Source organism: Puma concolor, chromosome C2 (genome assembly GCF_028749965.1).
Source record: "Puma concolor isolate L17-30 chromosome C2, mPumCon1.1.hap2, whole genome shotgun sequence".
NCBI classification, from domain to species: domain Eukaryota; kingdom Metazoa; phylum Chordata; class Mammalia; order Carnivora; family Felidae; genus Puma; species Puma concolor.
In genome coordinates this window covers 71,729,745-71,756,529 of record NC_141675.1, presented here as the reverse complement: position 1 = coordinate 71,756,529, position 26,785 = coordinate 71,729,745, and the positions used below count along the sequence as shown (strand labels likewise).

Below are 26,785 nucleotides of genomic sequence, written 5' to 3'. Positions count from 1 at the left end.
CTATTATAATACTCCAGGTAAGAGATAATAAATACTTAACCCTCAATTCACCAGGAAAAGTCATCATTGTCATTTGTCATTATCATTTATCATCTTGGTCTAATGTACTCAATATTATTTGCTTATTTTTATCTGCTTTTACTTTTAATTCAAAATAACTTACAGAATAAACAACTGTGAAAAAGCTTTGTGAAAAAGCTTTGTGAAAAAGAATTGTGAAAAACAATTTTATTAGACATCTTATTAAGAATTTAAACACAGTAGGGGAGCCTGGGTGGCTCAGTTGGTTGAGCGTCCAACTACGGCCCCGGTCATGATCTCACAAGTGGACTCATGGGCTTAAGCCATGCAATGGGCTCTACCTATGTTGACAGCTCAGAGCCTGAACCCTGCTTCGGACTCTATGTCTCCCTCTCTCTCTGCCCCTCCTGCACTCACACTGTCTCTCTCACTCTCTCTCTCACTCAAAAATAAAACATTAAAAACCATTAATAAACAAAAATAAAACATTAAAAAAAAGAATTTAAACACAGTAAAACTAAATTCATAATCCAAAATGGGCAACATACTTTGAATGCCACTAACTCCTTGCTCATCAATGGTCATGCAAAAGCCTGGAACATACATAATTTATCAGTATATACTGATTCCTAATTTCAAATAGATAGCTAATAAGTTCTAGCTTATCATTACTTCTGGTTTTTCTTCTTGTACTTGAATTGTCAAAATGTATTACTTTTGAAAACTCGGACAGTAATCCAAGAAATTAAAAAATTTCTACGTCACCTTTTTCCTTCAATCATCTTTGTATACACACTTGCCTGTGATGTTTCTTCACTTAAAAAGTGTATCAGGTAAATTTTAGTGTACAGCATCATTAAAACTGGAAGAAGGATAAGGCATGGTCCAGGTTCTTGTAAAAAAAATATTGTGTGATGAGGTTATTCCTGTTGAATGACTGTGAATATCACATTTCCTTTTTGTTCTTGGAAATATGTTGTTCACTCACCATTTCTTGAGTTTGAGAAAATTCATCTAAGATATTGTTACCTGATGTTTAACCTATATGATCAATTTACTGTCAACATTAGAGACTGGAGTAGTGGTTCTCAACTGGGGTGAATTTGTCCCCTCTACCTCCCAGGACCTTTGGGGTATCATTTGTATCCTAGATTTATAAAAGTTTTCAACAGACCCAATGGTAACTGAAAAACTGACCCAGTTTTATTCTATAACAAAAATAAAAAGTTTTTCTTTTTCCTTTAAAGAAAAAATTCTTCCCAGAAAGAAAAGAGTAATAAAATATTAATCCTTACAAAGAGTTAGAACTGCTCAAAAAAGAAAACAAAACAAAATGTCAAAAGCTAACTGGCACAACAGACTCTGATGGTAAACTGAATTCAGTGATGAATGTATGAATAAAATAGGAAATCAATGAGTTTTAAAGTGAACTTGACTCTGATAATTCAAATGGTTTATAGGTATACCTAATCAGACAGGACTATGGACATTTTATGGGAATGAATGCTCATCAATATTTCAATCCCAATTTCAAAATTAAGGAGTTCCTGTTCAGTTATAGCAGAAGAGTTAAGAGTGAGAGGCTCAATACTTATTAAACAGTGACATTGGAGAAGTTAAACTTCAGCCTGTTTCCTTACTGGTAAAACAGGGATTATAATAGTACCTACCTTCATAGAGACTGCTTTTGAGGTTAAATGAGATAAAATGTGAAAAAGTGATTGGTATGACTTTTGGTACACAGTAAGCACTCGACAAATGTCAGCAATTATCAACAAGAAATTAAACTGACAAAATAGTAGCTACATTTTTCAAGAAAAAGAATTCCTTTTCTAAAAAACAGTTTATGCATTCTGAGAGAGACAGCACAAGCAGGGGAGGGGCAGAGAGACAGGGAAAAGAGAGAATCCCAAGCAGGATCTGCACTCTCACCATGAAGCCTGACACAGGGCTCAATCCCACTAACTGTGAGCTCATGACCTGAGCTGAAATCAAGAGCTAGACGCTTAATGGATTGAGCCACCCAAGTGCCCCAAGAAAATTAATTCCTTTTTTTTTAAAAAATTTTTTTTTTTTCAACGTTTATTTATTTTTGGGACAGAGAGAGACAGAGCATGAACGGGGGAGGGTCAGAGAGAGAGGGAGACACAGAATCGGAAACAGGCTCCAGGCTCTGAGCCATCAGCCCAGAGCCCGACGCGGGGCTCGAACTCACGGACCGCGAGATCGTGACCTGGCTGAAGTCGGACGCTTAACCGACTGCGCCACCCAGGTGCCCAATTAATTCCTTTTTAATGTGAAAAAAGTTAATTGTACTTTCAGTATCTGATAGAATTCAGTGATGATTTTAAATTAATTTGTACTTACCAAAATGCCTGCTACATGTGTCTGAAAGTATATACAGGCAGGAAGGTTATGATTATGATTCTTTTTTTAATGTTTATTTATTTATGAGAGGGACAGAGAGCGAGTGAGCGAGCGAGGGGCAGAGAGAGAAGGGGACACAGAATCCAAAGCAGGCCAGGTTCCGAGCTGTCAGCACAGAGCCTGGTGCGGGGCTTGAACCCATGAACTGTGAGATCATGACCTGAGCTGAAGTCAGATGCTTAACCGACTGAGCCACCCAGGCACCCCGGTTATGATTATTATTAATCAGTTTACAAAAGGGATTTGTAAACTCCTTACTGAGAACATAGCTGTAAACTAATAAAGTTTCTCAGTGCAGGATTCTAGCTGGCCCTGGGTATTGCCATTATTCAGGTAGGCATATTTCAGGACCTCTTGACCCCATATTAATTGATTGGTCTATCTTAATGTAAAACCAGGCCAAAGAAAAAGTGATAAATTTGGAACTAGGGAAAGAGACAACAAAGAGCAAAAATAACCTTTTCTCCTAGCACTGACACCTTTGCCCTTGAGATATAGTAGACAGTTAGTGGTTCTTAAACCCAGGTATATGGTGGTTCCAAAGTAATGGCCAAGATGAGACAACTTGATCCATATTTAAACTCCATTTTATATGTAATTTCTCTAGGCAATCTGGAGTATGGTGGTAAAGTTATTTCCTCTGCTTCCAAGCTCAACTAACAACATACTCATACTTTTGTTTCAACTTCAAAGTTACTATCTCAGAGAAATAAGTTCTTTCTTGAATCCAATATATATTAGCTTTTCCCCCCCACCCTCTGTAGTCATTCTTGGCACACTATTGACTTTTGCTTCATAGCACTTAACCATGATTTATAATCTTTTACTTCTGATTTTACCACTCTGATGTCTATTTTTACCATTAGACTGCATACACAATGGAGGTCTCTTTAGGTCACAACTTTATTACTCAGTACCTTTCATACAATAAATATAAACATATAGTTTACATTCAATAAATACTTATTAAGTGAAAGCAGGAGGGCTCAATAAACTAAGAAGAGGAAGAGCTGCAGTAAAAGTATTAGCATATGGAGAATGGGATTATATCGCAATACCGTCTGAGAGCCCATAGGAGCTAAGAAAACTCAGTGATTTGCCTTACCAGTCCTGCATGGGAATAACTAAATCCTGCTTCTCGAGACACAGACCAGTTGGCATGCTCTTCAATCACTGACATATCTGGGAACTTTACCACACTGCTGAACCAGTCAAACTCCAACTCTAAGCATGGGGTTTCCTAAGAGATGGAATAAAAGTTATCATATATATTATGCTTGACTGTAATGAAAGAAAAATTCTAACTTATGATAATAAAAAGCTTACTTTATTTGGATTTGACCCAGTAACACCAATAGGGTTCAGCAAATCTTCTAATCCATGAGGTACTGGCCAAAGATTCAAAGCCATTTTTCCAGATACTAGAGTATCTGTGTAATCAAACAAGTTTATATTTCCCCAGGCCAATGGACAGTGTTCCTTAAAAAACACAGAGAAAAGTATTCACTACTCTGTGGATTAAATTATAAAATGCATTTCAAAACACTTTTCTTTCCCAGAAAGAATTCAATAACTAATCATTACAATGATATCTATAATAAGCCATATTAATTTTTTTGAAAGTATAGGCACTCTCTGTTTCCCCATTTGAAATTACACGTATTTTCCTTACTTATGAGTAAGTAACATGAACCAAACAAGCCAGGAAGACATTAGCATGTCGTCATTTAACAGGTATTTGTGTGCAGTCACTTTGCATGTTTAAAAAATTGTATCAGTGTGAACTCAGGAAATACTCACTCATCATAAATAAATTCGGGAAGCTCTCCAAAGGTACTTACTCTTAGACACATTCATTTATTAAAAATTTTAAAATATTTGATCAATTTTTAAATGACGAAAAAATCCATTTCTTGATAAAAATTCAAATCAGCAGTTATAATTAGGAGCTTTTAGAAGTAAATATAATTATTCTTTCTGAAATACTTTACCTCTTTAGCACCCTTTCGGCCTTTAACAGAACAAATGGAAAGGCAAAGTCGAGCAGCACGAGGAAGATCAGGAATGTATATATCGTAATTTAGCCATTCATTCCACCTATGTAAAATGTTAAAGGAAAAAATAATTTACCATAAAAAGGCTTCATCCAGAGTATATAAATGACTCCTACAAATCATCAAGAAAAAGAGAAATCAAATGAAAAGCAGGCTGGAGATCAACTGGAACAGGCATCCTTCACAAGGTCATATCCAAACGGCCAATAAACATAAAAAAGTAGTCAATATTATTTACCATGCAGAAAATGCAAAATAAAACACCATGGAGATATCACTAAGGTAAGGATGTGGTTAAGGATGTGTAGTATCAGGAAATCAGGAAATCTCATATACTGTGGAGTGATGAGTATTTGAGTATTTGCAAATACCCCCCAAATACAAACCGTCCAAATGTCCAAAAGTGGAATAAACTGCAGGATAGTCACATAATGATATACTATACAGCAATGGAAATAAACATGTCACTTACAATATGGATGAAATCTTACAAACATGAGTGAAAGAAGCTAGACACAGAAGAAAATTGGTGCCTTGAGTACATTTAGATACAATTCAAAAACAGTTCAAATGAACAAACAATGTTAGAAGTCAGGATAGTAGTTGTCTAGGGAGGTGAGAAGGTTAATGGGAAGGGGCAATGTCATATTTCTGGTAAATGTTCTATGTCTTCACCAGCATGGTGGTTAAATGGGTATTAACTTTGTGAAAAGTCAATGAAATATACAATTAGATTTATGTATTTGTATGCATTTGTGCTACACTTTAGTAAAAAAAAATTAAAAACAAACCAGCTTATAGAAAAGGCACACAGAAACTAAACAAGAAGCATGAGATTTCCTATTATGATTACAATCATATTTACTCTTATATATGGTGTAATGTTACTCGGAAGAACCCATTAAATAAGACAGCATGTTAATAAAATGAAGGACATGAAAGCAGAAGTATTTGAAGTTGAACATAACTCCTTCACGAGAGGTAATACTTAACATTCATAATAAGGAAAGAATTAAAAGTTGCTATAGAAAGTGATGATAAAAAATTACTCAAATATTTATGATAAACTCCTTTCAATTTACTGGATATTACATATGAAATTATGTCTATTTTGTTGGACATATTTGTAAAGAGCCAAGTATAACATATTGTTTTGTTTTGAAACAATATAGCAATAGCTACGGAACATTATAGTAACAGCTACCAGTTATAAACTCAGAAGTCAGACTAAGTTGAGTAGAATCTTGTTTCTACTATTTTATTAAATGTGTAACCCTTGCTTTTGTCTGTTTTCTCATCTGTGGAATGAGACTAATAACAGTATTTACTCTATAAGGTTGCTGTGAAAATTAAATGAGATAACACAAGTGAAGGGGCGCCTGACTGGCTCAGTCAGATAACACAAATAAAGTGATCAGAATAGTAACTGGTCCATGGTAAACGCTCAAGTGCTAGATATTAACCAAGAAAATTTTTCAATAGGCTTTTTCATAACTCTATTTTTTATTATAAGTAAAACAAGACAATAAAATGACACAAAAATTCTATTTTTAATTAGCCAAACTAGGGTATAAACTTTATCAATAAAATAAGTGCTATTTATGGGCAAAGATGAAAAAAATACGGTCTTTTGATGCAGAGAAAGCTTACATTTAATGGGAGAATTTAGTAATGAGGAATTCTAAAGGGAAAAGAAACAATAATTATAGGCAGAAGAAATACCGTGGGTTTTGATAAGTCTACAGTAATTTAAGAAAAATTAAAGACACAGGTACTTAAATGTACCTGTTTTTATTCTAAATCTTTAGAATTGCTCATAATTAATGAGGAATATTCCACACACTTTCTAAGAGAGATATATCCTATGAGTGTAGTTGTTCAATACTATGCTAATTGACTAAAGTATGTTTCTCTGTTTCTCTAAAGTCCATATAGACGTGTGTGCAAACACCAATTAAGTTCTTTATTTTTATGCAATGGTTTGATATATATAGTCCAAACTGGTTTTGATTTTGGGAGAGAACTGGTAACCTCTATGAAGAAAGCATTATAGGGGCGCCTGGGTGGCGCAGTCGGTTAAGCGTCCGACTTCAGCCAGGTCACGATCTCGCTCGAGCCCCGCGTCAGGCTCTGGGCTGATGGCTCAGAGCCTGGAGCCTGTTTCCGATTCTGTGTCTCCCTCTCTCTCTGCCCCTCCCCCGTTCATGCTCTGTCTCTCTCTGTCCCAAAAATAAATAAACGTTGAAGAAAGCATTATGTATCTAGTTTATCTCGTATATGGGAAGCATGGATTTGGAACAATCACTTAATCTCAGTAAGAATTTTTAAAAAATCTACTTTTCTACCTTTCCAATAACTTCATATTCTTTTATCCTTGACTTTAATTCCATAAATACAGAAAAGTTAAAAAAAATCTACTTAAATCCTCATACTACTACCACAGAGATTTTACCCTTTAACCAGATAATTTTTTTAAAGTATTATTTATTTATTTATTTATAATTTTTTTTTTTTTAACATTTATTCATTTTTGAGAGACAGAGAGAGACGGAGCATGAGTGGGGAAGGGGCAGAGAGAGGGAGACACAGAATCAGAAGGCTTCAGGCTCTGAGCTGTCAGCACAGAGCCAGACACAGGGCTTGAACTCACGAACTGTGAGATCATGACCCGAGCTGAAGTCGGACACTCAACCGACTGAGCCACCCAGGCGCCCCAAGATATTTTTTATTTTAATCCAATATAGTTAACATACACTGTTATATCAGTTTCAGGCATACAATATAGTGATTCAAAATTTTATGCAGTACTCAGTGCTCATCATGATGACTGTATTCTTAATTCCTATCCTCTATTTCTCCCATCTCCCCACGACCTCCCCTCTGGTAACCCTGTCTGTCCTCTATGGTTAAGAGTCTGTTTCTTGGTTTGCATCTTTCCCCTCCTTGGTTCATTTGTTTTGTTTCTTAAATTCCATATGAGTGAAATCATATGGTATTTGTCTTTCTCTGACTTACTTCACTTAGCACTATACTTTCTAGCTCCATCCACGTTGCTGCAAATGGCAAGACTTCATTCTTTTTTTTTTTATGGCTGAATACTACTCCATTGTATATATATACCACATCTTCTTTAGCCATTCATTTATTGATGGACACTTGAGTTGCTTCCATAATTGGTGTATGGTAAATAATGCTGCTATAAACACAGGGGTGCACAGATCTTTTCAAATTAGTGTTTTCATATTCTTTGGGTAAATGCCAGTAGTGGGATTACTAGGTCATAAAGCAGTTCTAATTTTTTTGAGGAAGATTCTTTGGGTAGTATGGACATTTTAACAATATTTGTTCTTCTAATTCCTGACCATGGAATATCTTTCCATTTGTTTGTGTCATCTCCAATTTCTTTTAACAATGTTTTATAGTTTTCAGAGAAAGGCCTTTCACCTCTTTGGTTAAGTTTATTCCTAGGTATTTTATTATTTTTGGTACAACTGTAAATGGGACTGCTTTCTTACTTTCTCCTGCTGTTGATTCATTATTGATGTACAGAAATCCAACAGATTTCTGTACACTGATTTTGTGTCCTGTGACCTTACTGAATTAATTTATTTGTTCTATGGGTCTGTTGGCTAGAGTCTTTAGGATTTTCTAGATATAGTATCATGTCATTTGCAAATAGTGGAAGTTTTACTTCTTCCTTGCCAATGTGGATACCTTATATTCCTTTTTTTTTTTTTGAATGATTACTGTGTCCAGGACTTCCAGTACTATGTTGACTAAAAGTGGTGAGACTGAACATCCTTGTCTTGTTCCTGATCTTAGGGGGAAAGACCTCAATTTTTTACCATTGAGTATGATGTTAACTGCAGGTTTTCTATAGATGGTCTTTATTATGCTGAGGTAAGTACACTCTAAACCTACTTTGTTGAGAGTTTTTATCATGAATGGATGTTGTACCTTCTCAAATGGTTTTTCTGCATCTGTTAAAATGATCATATGGTTTTTATCCTTTCTCTTAATGATGTGAAGTATCACGTTGATTGATCTGCAACTACTGAACCCCTTGCATCCCAGGAATAAATCTCACTTGATTGTAGGGAATTTTTTTTTTTAAGTTTACTTATTTTGAGATAGAGACAGAGAGAGACAGAGAGAGAGAGGGAGAGAGAGAGAGAATCCCAAACAGGCTCTGTGCCACCTGAACCCATGAACCTCGAGACCATAACCTTGAACTGAAATCAAGAGTTGGACACTAATTTGACTGAGTCACCCTGGTGCCCTGACCCTGTGAATGACTTTTTTAAAATGTATTGTTGGATTTGGTTTGCTAATATTTGTTAAGGATTTTTTGCATCTATGGTCATCAGAGACACTAGTATATTGTTCTAAACTAGGGAATTCTTCAAGAAAAGATAATCAAATGAAAGTCCTTTCTAAATAGTTAATTTACTAAAATTTTGAGCTTTTAATCTTGTATTATTAAACAAATTTACCTTCTACTTTTATAAAACTAGTTTATTTACTTTTGATACTTGAAACAACTAGGATAGATCTACCCAATATTATTTTGGGGTCTTTGCTTGGGATTGTTGAACTCCTTAGTTTGTTTATAGGTTTCACAAAATTTACAAAATTTTTGGCCATTATTTCCTCAAACATTGTTTTTCTCTTCCTCACACAACCACCCCACCCAACCTGTGACAGACATGCAGTGTGGATGGGAAATAAACTTTTGCTGTTATAACAAAATTTTAAAAGATCCTGTAGTTGTTTGTTCCACAGTGCAATCTAACTTAAATGATGTGTTTTCTGACTGACAATTGTTCAGGTAGGGCAAGGAACTATTTCACTTCTTCCTGGTAGAGAAGGCTATCATCTCTTTGTACATCACCTAAGCCCTAGAATGATGGCCACATCCAGCAGCTTAATTAAGTACAAGACCAGAACTTTTTCTGGAGTCTTCTAGAATTCAGTCTAAATTCATTATAAAATTTACTTCTGGATGTTTTACTAGTTGTCTTTATTGCTAGTCTACAAAAATCCACCTTTAATCTTAATAACAATCTGAGTGCTCTTAAAATATTTCTATTATATTCATGGGTAGATTCTTTTTAAAAAAAATTTTTTTTTCATATTTATTTATTTTTGAGAGACAGAGTGAGACAAAGTGAGACTGGGGGAGGGGCAGAGAGAAAGGGAGACACAGGATTGGAAACAGGCTCCAGGCTCTGAGCTGTCAGCACAGAGCCTGACGCGGGGCTCGAACCCACAGACTGTGAGATCATGACCTGAGCTGAAGTCGGACACTCAACCGACTGAGACACCCAGGCGCCCTGCCCCCATGGGTAGATTCTTAATTCCCAAATCATTCCACAAAGAGCCAAAGAAATGGCAGTATGGCAAACTGTTGGATTATATTACCTTTTATTTCTTCATTATATCTAGGCAGTAATCATTTAAAATGTTCCTTAAAACTTCCCCTCCTTCTAAGAAACTGATTTGTTCCCAAAGACTCTTCATTTGAATGTCATAAATACCTATTCCTGTGAGTGATGTGAGTGCCTCAGAGTAGTCTAGCTCTGCAGTTGTCTGCCAACTCTCACTTCTTCTTAATGTAAATGGAAATGGAGAGATGAATAAAATGCTAGGTTTATTTAGCATTTAGATCTAAGGTGGGGAATCATCATGGTACAAAATGTAACCATATTCTGTTTTCTACTTGATATAACGGAAAGAGAGAATCAGAAAAGTCTTTCACATAAAATTTTACAGAGACTCCATAAAATGATCTTGTGACTGATACTCATTTGACCGAAAGACCTTATGTTCTATATGTAAGTGTCTGGTAATTTATATGAGTTGTATAAAACTAATGATGCCAAAAAAAAAAAAAATGCTTCTTGTATTGATTACATTGCTAAACACTAACAGGGCTTCCTTACCTGGGATTAGAACAAGGTACTCTTTGAGTGTTCACATTATCACATAAGGGTTCTCCTCCATGATAGATACCTGTTCGAACATAGATCTTAAAAAGAAAAAAAAAGTATGTGTATACAAATATATACAAACATAATACACGCGGGCGTGCACACACACACACACACACACTACAGAACCAATAGTAAAATAATGTAACTGATATAAATGAAGAATCTATTAGAGGTTTCTGTTCAGATACAGCTTTTCTGTTCTCCCTTCACATATATAATAAGGTATGTAATTTAGAGTTTTTCGTATTTTAGGAAGATAAATTAGTACATATACTAAATATTACTTCATATTCTTAGCAGCTGGAACAGCACTCCATAAAGACATTAATATTTCTGCAACAAATCACATTAATATTTATACTAACTGGGATATAAAAAGACTATAAAAATTCCTGTTTCAGGTTGGGTCAGGTTTTGCTGACAAATGAATTCTGTAAACACTTGGTTTTAAGAACTTAGATTTATGGAAATTAGAATTATTAGAATATTAGAATTATGGAAATTAGAATTGCAGAAAAAGGACTGTACACTGTGCAATAGCTAAGGCAGAGGAGCGGTACTGTAGCTCTCTGAAACACAGTGCGGGTCAACAGATTATTATATACAATGCAGTTAAAAAGTTTATGTAAAATAATTTATATAAGATAATAAGCATCAACACTTGACTTCACCTTGTCGATGTCTCGAATATTTACATTCACATAGGTTGCACAAAGGATTTTTATTCTGAGTGCACTATTTATAACCCAAAGGGACTTTGTAGATGTTTCTCCATTCATATATGGTGTAGCTGTGGAGATGCGTCTGGAATAAGATGGCATTGTGAAACAGTCCATTGGCAGTTGGGAGTAAAGGCTTTCTTTAGCCATCAGCATCAAATTGGGCATCCTCCCAAGCATTATACAGCTTCTTATGTACTGTAAAAGATGAAGAGGGGAGGGGAGAAGTAATTTCTTATAAGGTATTTCATTTTAAAAGCAACATGTAAGCAAAAAACAACAAAAAAAGGAATTAAAAACAATGACCAAAGGATATTCATTATGAAAACACTGTTTATATCTTTTTTTTTAAGTTTTATTTATTTAAGTAATCTCTACACCCAACATGGGGCTCCAACTCACAACTCCAAGATCAAGAGTCACATGCTCTTCCAACTGAGCATGTGGTGCACCAACACTGTTTATATCGCAATAAACAATTTAATCAGCTTATCCATATATCTACAGTTACGCCTCAAATATTAAATACATAAAACCTAAAGGAAAAAAAGCATCTATTCTCTCAAATTAAACACATCGTCAATCTCTCAAATTAAGTAATTATAGTATTAAAAATAAACATATGAATACCATTCATTAACATTAATCACTGAATTTTCAAAAAGTATGTCCTAAAAGTACAGATATTTGCCCCAACTTTTAAATTTAAATTTAATATTTTTGAAGCTTGTTACTCACCTTATACTGACTTAGAGGATATTTTTCAAGGAAGTATTCATCACATCCACACACTTTTAAAATATACTTGCCCTGGTATTCTAAAACACAGAGTTTTAGTTGTTCAGATGATAGCAACATACTTCGAGTTTTTTTCCTGATTGCTTCAGCAATTACTTGTTCTGGCACACAGTCATGGTTGATTTTCAGAGTATACTTCTGCTTGTCATTATTTGGAGAAACTATTACCCAAATCACCACTATTATTTGCCCTGTAACAGGAAAACATTATTAGATGCAATCATCATATAAATTTCATTTGACAGATTTCAAAAAATATGCACTACCATTATTCTAATCAAAATCGGAAATTACTTATAATTAAACTAATTAAGTACAGGTAAATATCAGGTAGAAACCATAAATCTTCAAATATGATAGGGCTGCCAGACCATGCTCAGATCTCATGTTTTATGGCAAGCACCCAACACTGTGATTAGTGGGTCACAAGTACCTGAGGCCAAGCTAATTTCCATTCTAAACTTCATGACATACTTCATGACTACAACCCCTGTGAAAAGTGACTTATGATGCTATCAAAGGTTCAACAGTACTTAAAATACAGAAGACTTTCTGGCAACTATGGGAAAGAATCATGGAGACATGAAGAAAATGCTGAATCAGAATAAAAGAAAAGATGGTGGAGGAAGGAAAAGAGTATGAATCTTTAAATGTTTTCCTTTTAAGATAAATTATGCTGGGAGAAGGGTGGAAGATGATGAAAATGGAAAGATTTAAACGATGGTAGAGTGGTCTGGGTGTTCACAGTACAATTCTTTCAACTTTTCTGCATGTTGGAAAATTTTCATAAAGAATGTTGGAAAAAAATGAAAAGAGAATTCCATTAAAAAATTTTTTTTAATGGTTATTTATTTGTGAGAGAGAGACAAAGCATGAGCAGGGGGAGGAGTAGAGAGAGAGGGGAGACACAGAATCAGAAGCAGCTCCAGGCTCCAAGCTGTCAGCACAGAGCCCGATGCGGGGCTTGAACTCACAAGCCATGAGATCATGACCTGAGCCAAAGGTGGACGCTTAACTCACTGAGCCACCCAGGTGCTCCCAAGAGAATTCCATTTTAAAAGGTATACTAGAGAAGATTTTCAAATGAAGATCTTATGTTATACTGCATTAAACTACTTTGAATATTTTGGGTGGAATAGTAGTAAGATGTCTTAACGTATTCTACTATCAAAATTTTGTATTTAATTGTGTGTGAGAGTTAACTTATTCTGTAACTTCAAATTGAAGCCTTCACTTTGTTATCTTGGAAAATACAGATATTTATCTGATACAATGATATTTTCATTTCCCAAACTATAATATAGTTTATAAATTTCCATGTTCACTTAATTCTAGAAATTGATTCATTAAGTATCAAAAGTCAATCTATATATTATTCACTATCAGATTTAATTATTGCATTTACCACTAAGAAATTTGTTTTTCTTTCTACATATGATAAAAGATAACAAGAATGTGCAAAGTTTTCCCAAAATTTCATAAAGTATTTCTATTTATAATTTTTTTGGTAAAAAGATAATTGATCGTAACTGTGTAATAATGAATTTCACAATCAAAGTTCTTTAGTTTTATTCTAAGATACAGAATTCACCAAGGGATCAGCACCATATGCACACAATTCATTCAATCAATAAATATTCATTACATACATATGTATTTGGCAATCAGCTATATCTTGTCAGCATAAGCAGTCCCTGCCTTCAAGAAGCTTATCATCCAGCATCTAGTAAAAAGACTGTACAAATGTATAGGCACAGATAGAAATTTTTATTATAGTAACCAATTATGGTAGATTGACAATTTTCTTACCTTTATCTAGTTTATTATATATGTGCTTTGGCAGTTCTGGTGAAGATTCTACATTTGGAGGATAGACATACATTGCTCTACTATGAGGTGAATTAAGATCCCGAAGATCCACAGCTTCTTTACAAACATTCAGAATATTTCTTCGGAAGTCCTGTACTTCTGGATCTTTAACCATATCAAATTCACACACTGGCATGCCAATAGCAAAACCTTAAAAAATTACATAAAGAATATAACATTCTATCAAACATAAAGTATGAACATGTTTCTTACAAATGGGGAATTTGACAGATCTGGAAGATCACAATAGAGTAAAGAAGTCTCTCTGGGTTTAAAGAAATTTTAATAAATACATATAGTAAAGTAAGAGTTGACAAGGACTCAAATATCTTTAACATACAGAACATAATATATTCAGCGATTTGGATCAGAGGTAGCAAACATCCGTGTAATTTTTTTTTTTTTGAAGAGTAATACAACAAAACTGGACTATAACAAATCTAAGCCAACCCTACAAATGATATTTCTTAAAGAAAAATTTAACACCAAGGTGTTAAAAATAGTTTCTTAGCCAAATAATCAAAAGATTATTATAGATTTGTAATGGTTTTTATTTCAAAATCTATTTACCTGAGATTACAAAGGTAATTAACTGATTCAGACAGAAATATTTTAGTAATGAGAAAATAGTTAAGTTTCATAGTTATTTGCTTTTAGAATAGGACGACAATGCCACTTAGTTAAAAACTGTGTCATACCAATTTCTCGATTGAGGATCTTTTCTTCACGGTTGCCTACTGGCTCAATTACTTTTAAAAAGGGTTGAAAAAGCCGAAGGTCACAAAGTCGTCTTGTTTCATCAAAAAATTCTTCCCTTTCTGCTTCTTGGGTAACACTTACGAAAATGTAAGAAGATTCATCTTGAAGAAGTTGATGGAGAGGATATTTTCTTGCTTCTTTAAATAATTCATGCTTTATAGTTATTAATGTAGCCTCACGGAGGCATTCTAACGTCACTATCATTCCATTTGGTAGTAAACATTCTACTAGGATTCTTGGGGGCATCAAGTGGATGCCCCACAGTTCACCTGATGATGGTCTCGGAGGCATTGTTCTGATCCTTTACAAGTTTTACATACAAAACTGTTTTAAGGAATTAGATGCGTGGCTGTCCCAAAGCAGAAATCTAAACCGAAGGGGGGAAAAAAAACATATGTTAAAACAAAAACAACTATAGAAGAGTACATTTATGGCATTACTAAATGTAAAAACTTTTTCTGTAGTTTGAATTGTTAGGGCAAGTATTTATCTTAAATATTTTAATGGAGACTGTTGCTCCAAATTAGGCTGAAGGAACTAATTCCAAAGCAGAAATTAGAAAAAAACAAAAAAACAAAACAAACAAACAAAAAAAACAAACCAAAAAAACCACTTGAATTTAATTATATTTAATAAAATCACTAACTAAAAACATTTTATTTTACTAGATTTTTTAAAAGTCAGGTTTTATCAGACAGAGCTGAAGCTATGGGAAGAATGAACAGTAAATTGTAACTGAAACTAAAATTCCCATCACATATCACCTTTATCATTCTCTTCTATTTTCTAGAACAAGAGAATCTGAGCTGGAAAGGATCTTTTAGATCACAGGTCCATTGCTCTCATTTTAAAGATGACTAAAGGCGAGAGAAGTCAAATCTTCCTTTTCACTCCCTATCTGCACTCTGTGGTAATGGGAAATTACATGGCTTAGTCTTTTTCTTAATCTTTGTAATTTCCCTCTTTGTACTGATTATTGTCTAAGTGACTTCATAGACCATTCTGCTTTGAAAGTATAATTTAGGTATATATTCACTATAATATAAAGTGTCATCAATGCATTTTCCCTGAGATAGGATGAATTTGAATGATTCATCTACTTTATCAAATAACCCACTAATACTTCTGATTGAAATGAATTGATCTACACACAAATGAGACCCACTGACTCTCTTTGTTAGTACAGTGTTAGAGTACTTGTAATATTTTTAAAAATATTAAGTAGTATTATGATTAGATGCCCTAATTTTTAAAGATGTCAACAATCTCGGGGATTCTTTAGAAGATACTACAAAACCCACAAAGCACAAGTTCATTCTTGCTACTTATGTTTATATTTTCTTTTATTCAGTAAGCTACACTGTAAAGGCAGTAAAAAAGTTAAAGTGAGAGACACTAAAGAAATAAAAAAGAAACGAAAGTCAGGCTAGAGAAATGAACCAAAGGCTCAGGTAACTTCAGGCACTGTGGACAACAGCCATAAATGACACTTTGTTTATTCACTAAAAAAGTACTGGGGCTAAAAAAAAAAAAAAAAATGTACTGGGGCTGTTCTACAGGACCATGTTAGGTCCTGGGAATATGATAATGGGATAAAATAGACATGGCCCTTGTCCTTACAAGGCAAAGTCAAGAGTATGAAGATTATGTGTTTGTTGGGTATAGGATAATTAAAATCACAAGTAATTAAATCCAGAAACTTTCTTTCTCTGACTCCTGTATGTCATACCCATGAAAATCTAATCCATCAACTTTGTTAATTCTATTCCCTGAATCTGTATACTCCACTACCAGTCTTAGTACCCTGGGTCAGGCCACTACTATTTCTTGTCTAGACTGCTAAAGCCTAAATTGTCTCCCTAGATCTAGGTTTGCCCCCTACAATCCATCTTTCTTTCACCTTACAGCCAGTAGGAGCTAGAGGGCAATAGGGCCTACTTTGGGCACACATTTCCACTGGTCAGTTGCAGACAAGTGCTTACAGTATGCTTCAGAGTTCTAACACATGAAGGAGTTAAAAAATAGAAATAGAAATTTCAAGCCCTCTCGCATCTCTAGAAATACAGAAATCAACTGGAAGACAGTAAAGAATATAAAACTATTTTTAATAGTTGAAAATGTTTCTTCAAGTTTATAAAAGAGTCCCACTGAAGTTATAGGATTTAAAATATAATTATTCTATTTCCTATACTTTTAAATGAAAATTCATTGGTTACTAAAAAGACCAGATGGATCAATCTGTGTGCATAATTATAGAAGTGACTTAAGCTAAGCTTTTTAAAACATACAAAAAAATTTGAAGAATGCAAGGGAAATGCCAAATGACTACTTTTAAATGGTGATCTGCCTGCATAAAAAAGTTCAAATAAAAACAAAACAAAACCACAAGCCACACTAAAACAGCAGCTGTGTTTATAGTTTGCTTTGTTGAATAGTAATAACAGGTCCATGGTATGGAATCATAGGGGCACCTATTTTATATAATAAATAACATCTCAGAATCTCATATGTTCCCTAAGAATTACCAAGAGAGAAGTCTAGTACAGTAGAGAGATCATGGATTCTAATCTTTATCCTACTACGGTATATTTATGGGCAGTTAACAACCATTAAATATTCAAGACACACTCTTCTCATTAAAAGAGTAAATGTGATCATAGTCATAAAACACTTGGAGATCATGGAAGCCAGGCACTGGTTGGCACTATGGTAGTACTAACTAGAAGACAGAAGATGCTAACTTTCTTATTTGTCTTATGTCAGGCCTTATGCTGTACAAACCATTACCTCAGAGCTCACATAAACAGAAGCGTAGAAGAAGGGAATGGAGCTAACATTACTGTTAGTCCGCATATATCATACACTTAGGTGGGCAATAACCCTTTCAGGATAGGCATTACCATTTTACATATGATAATGTAAAATGACCTACAGGAAACTGAAGGCCAGAGATGTGAAGTTATTTGCTATGGATTTTGAAGCCAGGTCTAGATGATTTCAAAGTGCACACTATGACCATTCTGCTGTTTGGGCTTCAGTTATAGCCAGGTGATACTCATTGGTGGTGAATAAGAAAAATGGGTCTGAAGTTACACAGGATTTAAACTCTCCCTGTCGGGTGGGGAGGGCGGGGTGCCCGGGTGGCTCAGTTGGTTAAGCATCTGACTCTTGATCTCGGCTCAGGTCACGATCTCATGGTTTGTGAGTACGAGCCTCATGTTGGGCTCTGCGCTGACAGCATGGAGCCTGCTTGGGAATCTCTCTCTCCCTCTCTCTGCTCCTCCCCTGCTTGTGCTCACGCATAGTCTCTCTCTCAAAATAAATAAGTAAACATTAAAAAAAAAATCTCATTGCCTTAGTAAGTAGCTGCCTTGGGCAGTTTAATTCATCTCACTGAACTTCATTCTTTCCACCCCTTCTTAGATTGCTAAATTGGCATAATGGCAGCAAATTCATCAAATTGTTGTATTAAATGAGGCAATATATGAAAAACATGTAAGCAAAGAGACTGGCATACAGTAAGCACTCAGTAAGTGTTAAATATTACTAATAAACCTGTAAAGTACACCCACACTATCTTTTCAAGCTATTATGAATTATCCAGGAATGGTACCAGATGGGGATGGAAAAAGGGGTTTGAGTTCTCTTAGGGAGGCAAGTAAATGAGCCTTATAAAGCAGTGCTAGTTTCAAGAGCTGAATCTTGAAGGTAGCACTGGCAATGCAAGGCTGACACACAAGTCTGGAATAGTACTGAGTGGCTCAGAGGCTGGCACCTAAGTAGCTGTTTCTAGTTCCCCAGACTCCTAATATTCCTATTTAAATGGTACAGCCATCTACAGCTTAAGTAAGGAATCCCTTGTCCCTTGTTATTCCCCCTCCACCTTTTTTTTTTTTTTTTGAGAAATATCTACTTGTGCTAGGCTCTAGACTAAACATGCTATGAAAACTAAAGTAAATAAAATGTGTTCTCTTTGGTTGTTGAGGGACTCATGGTTTATTGGGGAATGAAGTTAAAAACAACTTTGAAAATGGAAAAGTTGTTATCAGAGAGAACATGCACTTTGGAAGAGTCACAGGAATTGTCCCAACTGCCTGAGGAAGTTAGAGAAGGCACCAGCAAGATAAAATGTAAGGAGAATATTATAGATTAGTAGGGATTTTGCAGAGAAGGTAGCTTGGACATGGGTGAGATGGATGAGGAAAGCATTTTAGATTGCCACAAGAGTACACGTGCAAAGTCACAGACTGAAAGGACACAGCCTGTTACCAGCAATACAAGTTTTTCATTATTTGAGACTGAAATGCATGGGAATAGGTAGGGTGTGTGACAGGAGGGGGATGGGAGAGGTAGGCATGGGCCAGAAAGGTGGGCAGACCCCATGTTAAGGAGTTTAAATTTTATGTAGTACATTATAAATAAAACAGAGTCTTCTAAAGTATTTTGAATAAAGAACTTTATGACACTTTTTTCCATGATTTTAAATTTCAGATTTTTAAAAAATATTTCTTTTCAGGGGCACCTGGATGGCTCAGTTGGTTAAGTGTATGACTCTTGGTTTTGGCTTAGCTCATGTTTTCCTGGTGGTGAGATGAGCCCCATGTAGGACTTCACACTGGGCACAGAGCCTGCTTGAGATTCTCTCTCTCCATCTCCCTCTGCCCCTCCCCAGCCTATACTCTCAATCTAAAAAAAAAAAAAAAGTATTTATATACACACACACACACTCATATATATGTATAGAATTTTTTTAAATACAAGATATAATCAAATAAGCATGAAATCAAGGTACAAAAACATACCTTCTCAATTCCCCGAATTTGGACAAAAAAATCCCTAAAGTTAAGAAATCAGTGTATATACATATATAACATTTTAAATAAAAGGGCCTTTATAGAAAAAAAACCAATTGCTGATAAAGAAGGTTTATCCAAATGTAAGTGCATAATCTATTTACAAAGAAAAATAACTTACTTGAAAAGCAATAGAGGGCAACAAATCACTATAAAACTAATACTCTACTGGGCTTTTGAGTTCAGAATGCCAGGACTAAATATGCATATACTGAAAAATCAACAAGTATTCAGGATTCTTAGGAAATAAATTGGTTTTACATATCCTAATTTTTTAAAATTTATTTTTGAGAGAGAGCGAGAGAGTGAGCAGGCACGTGCATGAGCAGGGGAGGGGCAGAGAGAGAAGGAGAGAGAGAATCCTAAGCAGGCTCTACATTCAGCACAGAGTCTGACAGGGGTGTCGATCTCATGATCTCCAAGAGATCAAGAGTCAAAATCCAGAGTCAAACCCTCAACCAACTGAGCCACCCAGGCACCCCCACAATTTACCCTTTTCTTGATGAGTTACAGTCTTCATTATAAAACCAATTACTGTGCTATTCTGAAACACAATACAGCAAAGCTCTTCAACATTATTGAATACTCTGAGTGTATTTTTGGCCCTAAACCCAATGACCCCAGGTTGGAGATGGTGCTTTTAAAAATGTCCCCATCTCCTTGTTTTCTAGCAGTCAATGGTTACTTCTCAGCTGTGGCCTGCCTGCATGTGATAGTAGCTTCCTCTTCTTCAGTTATTCATTTCTAGTCAGCATCAACACTTGACTACCATTTTATAACCGTCTATACATTAGAGACCAACAGACCAAATGAGGACACAAGAACCTTTGCAATACAAACTTGGGAGCACAAAATATGTAACAGATATCAGAGATTTTTGTATACTTCCTTGTCCCGGTGTTAAAATTACTGTTAAAAATTACTGTGTTTGGGCAGGAGGCACTGAAAGTCTTTGGTTCTTGGAAGGTTCATTACCAGTCCAAGTGAGATTGATGGGTTTGCTCAGGTGGAGTAAAGACAACTTTAAGCACAAAATAAGCAGCAGAAATGAACAGCAGAAAATAGTGTCAGATTCTCCATTGTCACTTGACTTTTATGGTGAAAGGTTTCTTAATTCATTGGACAATTCAACTTAAACATCAGATGTGCACTCTTTCAGTCTAAGAAGACAATGACATTTTGACAATTTTTTTAAAATTCCTACATTCAGGGGCGCCTGGGTGGCGCAGTTGGTTAAGCGTCCGACTTCAGCCAGGTCACGATCTCGCGGTCCGTGAGTTCGAGCCCCACGTCAGGCGCTGGGCTGATGGCTCAGAGCCTGGAGCCTGTTTCCGATTCTGTGTCTCCCTCTCTCTCTGCCCCTCGCCCGTTCATGCTCTGTCTCTCTCTGTCCCAAAAATAAATAAACGTTGAAAAAAAAAATTTAAAATTCCTACATTCAAAGCCTCTCCTCGCTTATATTAATCTAAGGGTATTTTCAGGTTTCATCATTTAAGGCAAAGATTGTCAGACTATGGCCCACATGCTAAATCCAGCTCACCACCAGCTTTTGCAAATAAATTTAAATGGGAATACATCCAATAAATTGTGTTTATATATTGTAAATAATGCTTTCCCACTATAGCAGCAGAATTGAGCAGATGCTATAGAGACCATGTGGCTTAAAACATTTAATATCTGGCCCTTCACAGAAAAAGTTTGCTGATCTCTGATACGTTATCAGAATTAACCCGATATCAACTGGAGAGTTTTCTAAATGCATGCTGCTTAATAAATCATCCCTAACCCTGCCTTTTTTTTTTTTTTTTTTACCATAATCATATACTTTCACTCAAAGTCCTTTGGGGCTGAGGTGGAGAGGAAGCATTAATTTTAAGCCAGTGAGGTCAAAATCCTGAAATAGGAAAGTATCTCAGAAGTCAATTAATTGGATATTTTCAGTTTGGGGAGCTCACTGCCTGATACAGAATTTTTTGTGGAGCATTTCTAAAGTTATCCCTAAACATTATTATTTCTAATCTTCATTCCATACTTTCTGTCTTTTCTACTTCTTCACATGCTTGTCATGTTAGAATTTTTTCTGGGTCTTTTTACCTCCAATTCCTTTAGCCATAATTCAAGCAAGATAGTTTATCATCAGCTTCTTTGTCATCACTTCATGTATTAAATACTTAAATACTTAATACTTAAATATTAAATACTTAAAGTATTCTTTTGCTAATACTCATCTCAAAATGCAGCAACCAAAATCTAGTATGTACCTGTGAATTATGAATCTCTGTAAACACACCCTAAGACTGCAGAGACCTTTTCTGACTTGATTACTTTAAAATATAAAGTATATTTTAGGTTTTTTTTTTTTTTTAATTTTTTTTCAACGTTTTTATTTATTTTTGGGACAGAGAGAGACAGAGCATGAACGGGGGAGGGGCAGAGAGAGAGGGAGACACACAACCAGAAACAGGCTCCAGGCTCTGAGCCATCAGCCCAGAGCCTGACGCGGGGCTCGAACTCACGGACCGCGAGATCGTGACCTGGCTGAAGTCGGACGCTTAACCGACTGCGCCACCCAGGCGCCCCTATTTTAGGTATTTTAATTCAGGTCTGAATTTCAAAATGTATGTTTTAAACACATTTAATTGTTTTTAAAATAATCAATAGTACATCTGCATCAGAAAGTCATTAAAAATAATACGGGCACCAGGGTGGCTCAGTCTGTTGAGCGTCCAACTTCGGCTCAGGTCACGATCTCATGGTCTGTGGGTTTGAGCCCTGCATTGGTCTCTGTGCTGACAGCTCAAAGACTGGAGCCTGTTTCGGATTCTGTGTCTCCCTCTCACTCTCCCCTTCCCCTGCTCACACTCTGTCTCTCTGTCTCTGTCTCTCTCTCTCTCTCTCAAAAATAAACATTAAAAGAATTTTTTTTAAAAGTCACCAGAAATAATAAAGCTATTTTGAAGTGTACACTTGGAAATTTAGGGGGTTATCTATACTGACTCCACTGGCAGCTTAATCACCTCAAACAGCCATAATTTTGCTAAAATAAGCAGCTTGTGTTTCCTAGAGATCTATGTTCCACAAATACAGAAGCTTCGTAAGTGTTTACTGAATGACCAAAAGTTTTACAAATACTTATTTCTCATTTAACTGATACATTTAGCCAATGCTATTTGATTTAATGGATACATTTATAAACCAGTAAGTGTATTTGGATGTATGTTGACAAGATATTTTCACCCCTCATTCTCAGAGAGATCAACAGAGAAACATTAACATGTAGTTTTATTGCTAGTTCAGTTCCATCTTTTTATTTGCTCATTAACTAGAAAACGTGCTTTCCTGTTTTTAATTACCAAATGAATCCTTACTTTAGTCTGATATAAAACAAAATAAAAAAACTTCTGTACTTTTACAGAAAGAACATGATGAAAATCTAGACTATTAATTGTATACTCTGATTACTCTCCTTAAAAGTTACTTTAAATACTTCCATTTAGTCACTCTCTTTCTTAATGTTACCCACTCTCTTACATATATATCTATGACTGCTTATTCTTAATAAAGTTATTAAACATATCCATGTTTGACTTGCTACTAGACTATGGACTCTTCCAGGATAAGGTCTTTTTTGGGTCACCACAGCCCTAGAGGATAAGAAGTAAGCAGGAAAATTAAATTGTTGAAGTTATCCCAGAGAAAATGTAACAAGGGCCTGAAACAAAGAGAAGTACCAATAGTAACAGAAGAGATGGACACAGATACCTGATAAAGGGAAATCAAAAACACCGAAAGACTAACTGGATTTGAAGGGTAAGAAGCATGATTTTAAACAAATTTCACTGCAGTGGACATGCATGGGAAGCAAGTGTTTTTTGGTATAATTCTTCATGAGCCCCGGTTAGGGCCTCTAAAATTCTCTTCCTCCAAGAGTCACTGAGCTGTTGTTGGAGTGAATCCAAAGGGACAGCTGTAATATACACTAGTGCTGGAAGGATGTATTTTATCCACTTCTTTCAAAATGCTGTCCTTTACTGACCTTTACAAGCTGACCATGAGAAAACAGATTTAACTCATTCTTTTAGTTATTCACAGACCCTAACAACTTGGGGGTGGAAAATCGAGTTCTCATGACTGGTATGTAGAAAATTCAAATTCCTTTAGAAGGGCATACAATTCATTTTCACTATTAAATTCACAGTGCTGTGAAATACACTTGAGAGATTTAATGGGTTATTTAAAACAAGGGTTCCCAAATATGAGGTTCATAGATGGGCTTAGGAAGGGTCTGTGCTAATGGATTTTTTTAAAATAACGGCAAACAGTGAAGGTCTAAGTCAGTAATGCCTATGCCAATGTAGATTTGTGATTATCAATAAATGTGAATAAGGACTTTATTTAGGTGGGTTAAAAGAATCCAAGGTGAATAGCAGAATTAAATGGGGTAAACAAGCACAAGAGCCATTAATGAAGTATAGATTAACAAATACTTGATATTAGGTTATTACATAATGAATTTAAATTCCATATTTTAAATAGATATGTAAAGAAGCCTTACCAAATCTCAAAACATGTAATCACTAATTTTACCAATTTGAACTTTAAAAGTTCAAATTTTAGTGTGTGGTAGAATAAAATTTCTTAAAATTTAAGCTCAAAAGGAGACTAAATATTCACAGATAGAGATGACAAAGGGATTGATACGATTATGAGGAAAGGTAAATGTAGTTAAACCATGTGGAAAATACAAGAGATATTTCACAATATCATACAATTTAATAAGACAAATGATTCCACAATGACATAGTTTTCCAGGAAACGTTTCTTTTCTCTTTGTGAGGGAGTAAAGGCAGATTATTATATCTCCACATAAAACAAGCAGCAGGCAGTCAGAGGTCAGTGGTATATTAGGCAACTTTAGAAACTCCATTTACTTTTTCAGATCAAGATGGCAGTACGTGGTAAATTATGATTTCAAAATATAGAACTGAAACAATGACTAGTACTTCAAATGATAAAAATACATTAATATTTCACCTTGATTTTCCTTTTTTAAAAATTTTTGTTTTTTTTTAATTGTTACTTATTTTTGAGAGAGAGAGAGAGAGAGAGAGAGACAGAGCGCGCGCGCGCCAGTGGGGGAGGGGCACAGAGAGAGGGAGACAAAGAATTCGAAACAGGCTCCAGGCTCTGAGCTGTCAGCAAAGAGCCTGATGTGGGGTTCGAACACACAAACCTTGAGATCATGACCTGAGCTGAAGTCAGATGCTTAACCAACTGCACCACCCAGGTGCCCCTCACCTTGTTTTTTCTGGTAATAGTATATTTCTGCTATAATTCTTTGGTTCCTCCTTATTAGCCAGCACACCTTGTGACTGATGGCATGTACTGATAAGACAGGTGGAAAGAATTAAGGGTGACTTCTTTTGCCCAAAGAAAAGGACAAAGCTAATGATTCCATAAAGAGAATCTAACCAGTGACTTGAGCTTTAACATCTTAATACCCCGAGCAAACAATCAATGGACCTGAAAACATTTTGGAAACTTCTACATTTTTTCAACTATGGTATTATTCAGTGTTTAACAGCAAAGAAAACAACATAAATGAGAGCAGTCTAGTTCTAAGGGTACAGCAGAAATGGCCTAACCAATGTTTCTGCTTTGGTTCAGATCACTGCTCCATCATCCTCAGCTCTACTGAGCCTCTGGAGAACTCTGCAGTCCATAAAACCTCCCCAGGAGTTTTCTTATTTGCACAAAGTGAATAAAAAGTTATTATCCCACAGTGACTTATAAGAATTCAATGAAATAATACATATAAAATCCTTAGCACAGTGCTTAGAGTATGAAAATTCAATAAAATTTCCCTCTCTTATCTACTGGATCAATTCTATCAAGATCCATGGGTCCAGAAAAGGGCCAGAACTTTATGGTTTCAAGCCGATTTCATAATTATGAAAAAATTTTTGATGCAGAGTATTTTGCTTATGTACTTGATATCTGTAGACATGTTTCTGTCCTCATCTTTATCTTTGTCTCTGTATTCATTTTTGAGAGAGAGACAGTGTGTGAGCAGGGGAGGAGCAGAGAGAGAGGGAGACACAGAATCCAAAGCAGGCTTCAGGCTCCGAGCTGTCAGCACAGAGCCCGACGCGGAGCTCGAACTCATGAACCATGAGATCATGACCTGAGCCGAAGTCAGATGCTTAACCGACTGAACCACCCAGGCGCCCCTTGTCTCTGTATTCTTAATGAACTGCAAAATGCCTAAAGGATGAGACCTGTATCTATTTAACTCAGTTTGTACACTCTGAGCAGAGCATAAGCATCAAATGGGTATCTGACATATTTCAATAATGATAAAACAATCACACAAGTCAACAAGAGACATAAGAAAAAAAACCTATAGAACTACATGCCAAAAAAATCTTATTTTAGAATTATGCTATACATAATTTGTAAAATCTACTTCTTTACATTCATACATGAGATTATACTGGTTTTCTTATTTAAAGAAAAACAGACAAAAAGGAATGAGCAACAGAAACAAAAATGCAAAGTCATAGTTACAAATACTTTTGGCTCTTGGACTGAAAAAAAATAACAACCAGTTAGGAAAAGAGAGAAGTGAAGGCGAATTACATAGACCATACCACTGATTTCTCTTCATGTTAAAAAAAAAATGCCTTTTAATCATATTTGGTTTGATTGAAAATGGGCAGGAATGATCTTTTTGGGCTAAAACCCAACAACACAGCCCATCTTCTACATTAAGTAATTGACTATCTGGTTCACTTAAAGGAAATTTGGTATAATGTGGAGGATAATTTTTTTTTTTAAGCATAAGAACAATTTATTTACAAAATGTCAAAGTCAGCTGCCTCATATTGGAGGATAAGTTTTTAATGAGGAAAAAAAACACTCTCCTTATAAATGGTTACAAACTAGTATCTTTATATAAACAGAGAAATAACCCTAAGGTATTTAAATTTTATAGCTGTTTCTACATTGAAGGGCCAAGAGTATTCTTCAAGAATACAGGGAAAATAGAACCTTAATTATGCACCTGATTGCCTTCATGAAAATTTAACCAATATCAGATCAATGGAGACCAGCCCAGGAAGGAAGGAAGGAAATGCAAAATATGGAGGGGTTCTTGAAATGTTACTCTAATTTCCTGCTAATCAAATATTTTAGCTTCCATGGAACATAAAGAGAAAAGGGCCTGAAAGATTAACCTTTCATAAGTAAGTTTATAAACTTATTACTGATGATACCCAAAATATGGGGCTCAC

At 35.4% G+C, this 26,785-nt stretch overlaps 1 protein-coding gene across 3 annotated transcripts in view; it reads right to left on the bottom strand.

Annotated features, from left to right (window-relative positions):
* The window catches only part of PIK3CA (phosphatidylinositol-4,5-bisphosphate 3-kinase catalytic subunit alpha), an 81,610-nt gene that overhangs the window by 19,597 nt on the left and 35,228 nt on the right, over window positions 1-26,785 (bottom strand). For all 3 annotated transcript variants that reach the window (XM_086674766.1, XM_086674767.1, XM_086674768.1), the window contains 8 exons: window positions 14,580-15,007; window positions 13,822-14,031; window positions 11,953-12,203; window positions 11,167-11,412; window positions 10,445-10,530; window positions 4,440-4,545; window positions 3,775-3,927; window positions 3,554-3,688 (listed from right to left, as the gene is read on the bottom strand). In XM_086674766.1, the coding sequence (XP_086530892.1) occupies window positions 3,554-3,688; window positions 3,775-3,927; window positions 4,440-4,545; window positions 10,445-10,530; window positions 11,167-11,412; window positions 11,953-12,203; window positions 13,822-14,031; window positions 14,580-14,931 (1,539 nt within the window). In that variant the 5' untranslated portion in view covers window positions 14,932-15,007. The remainder of the gene's footprint in view (window positions 1-3,553; window positions 3,689-3,774; window positions 3,928-4,439; window positions 4,546-10,444; window positions 10,531-11,166; window positions 11,413-11,952; window positions 12,204-13,821; window positions 14,032-14,579; window positions 15,008-26,785) is intronic.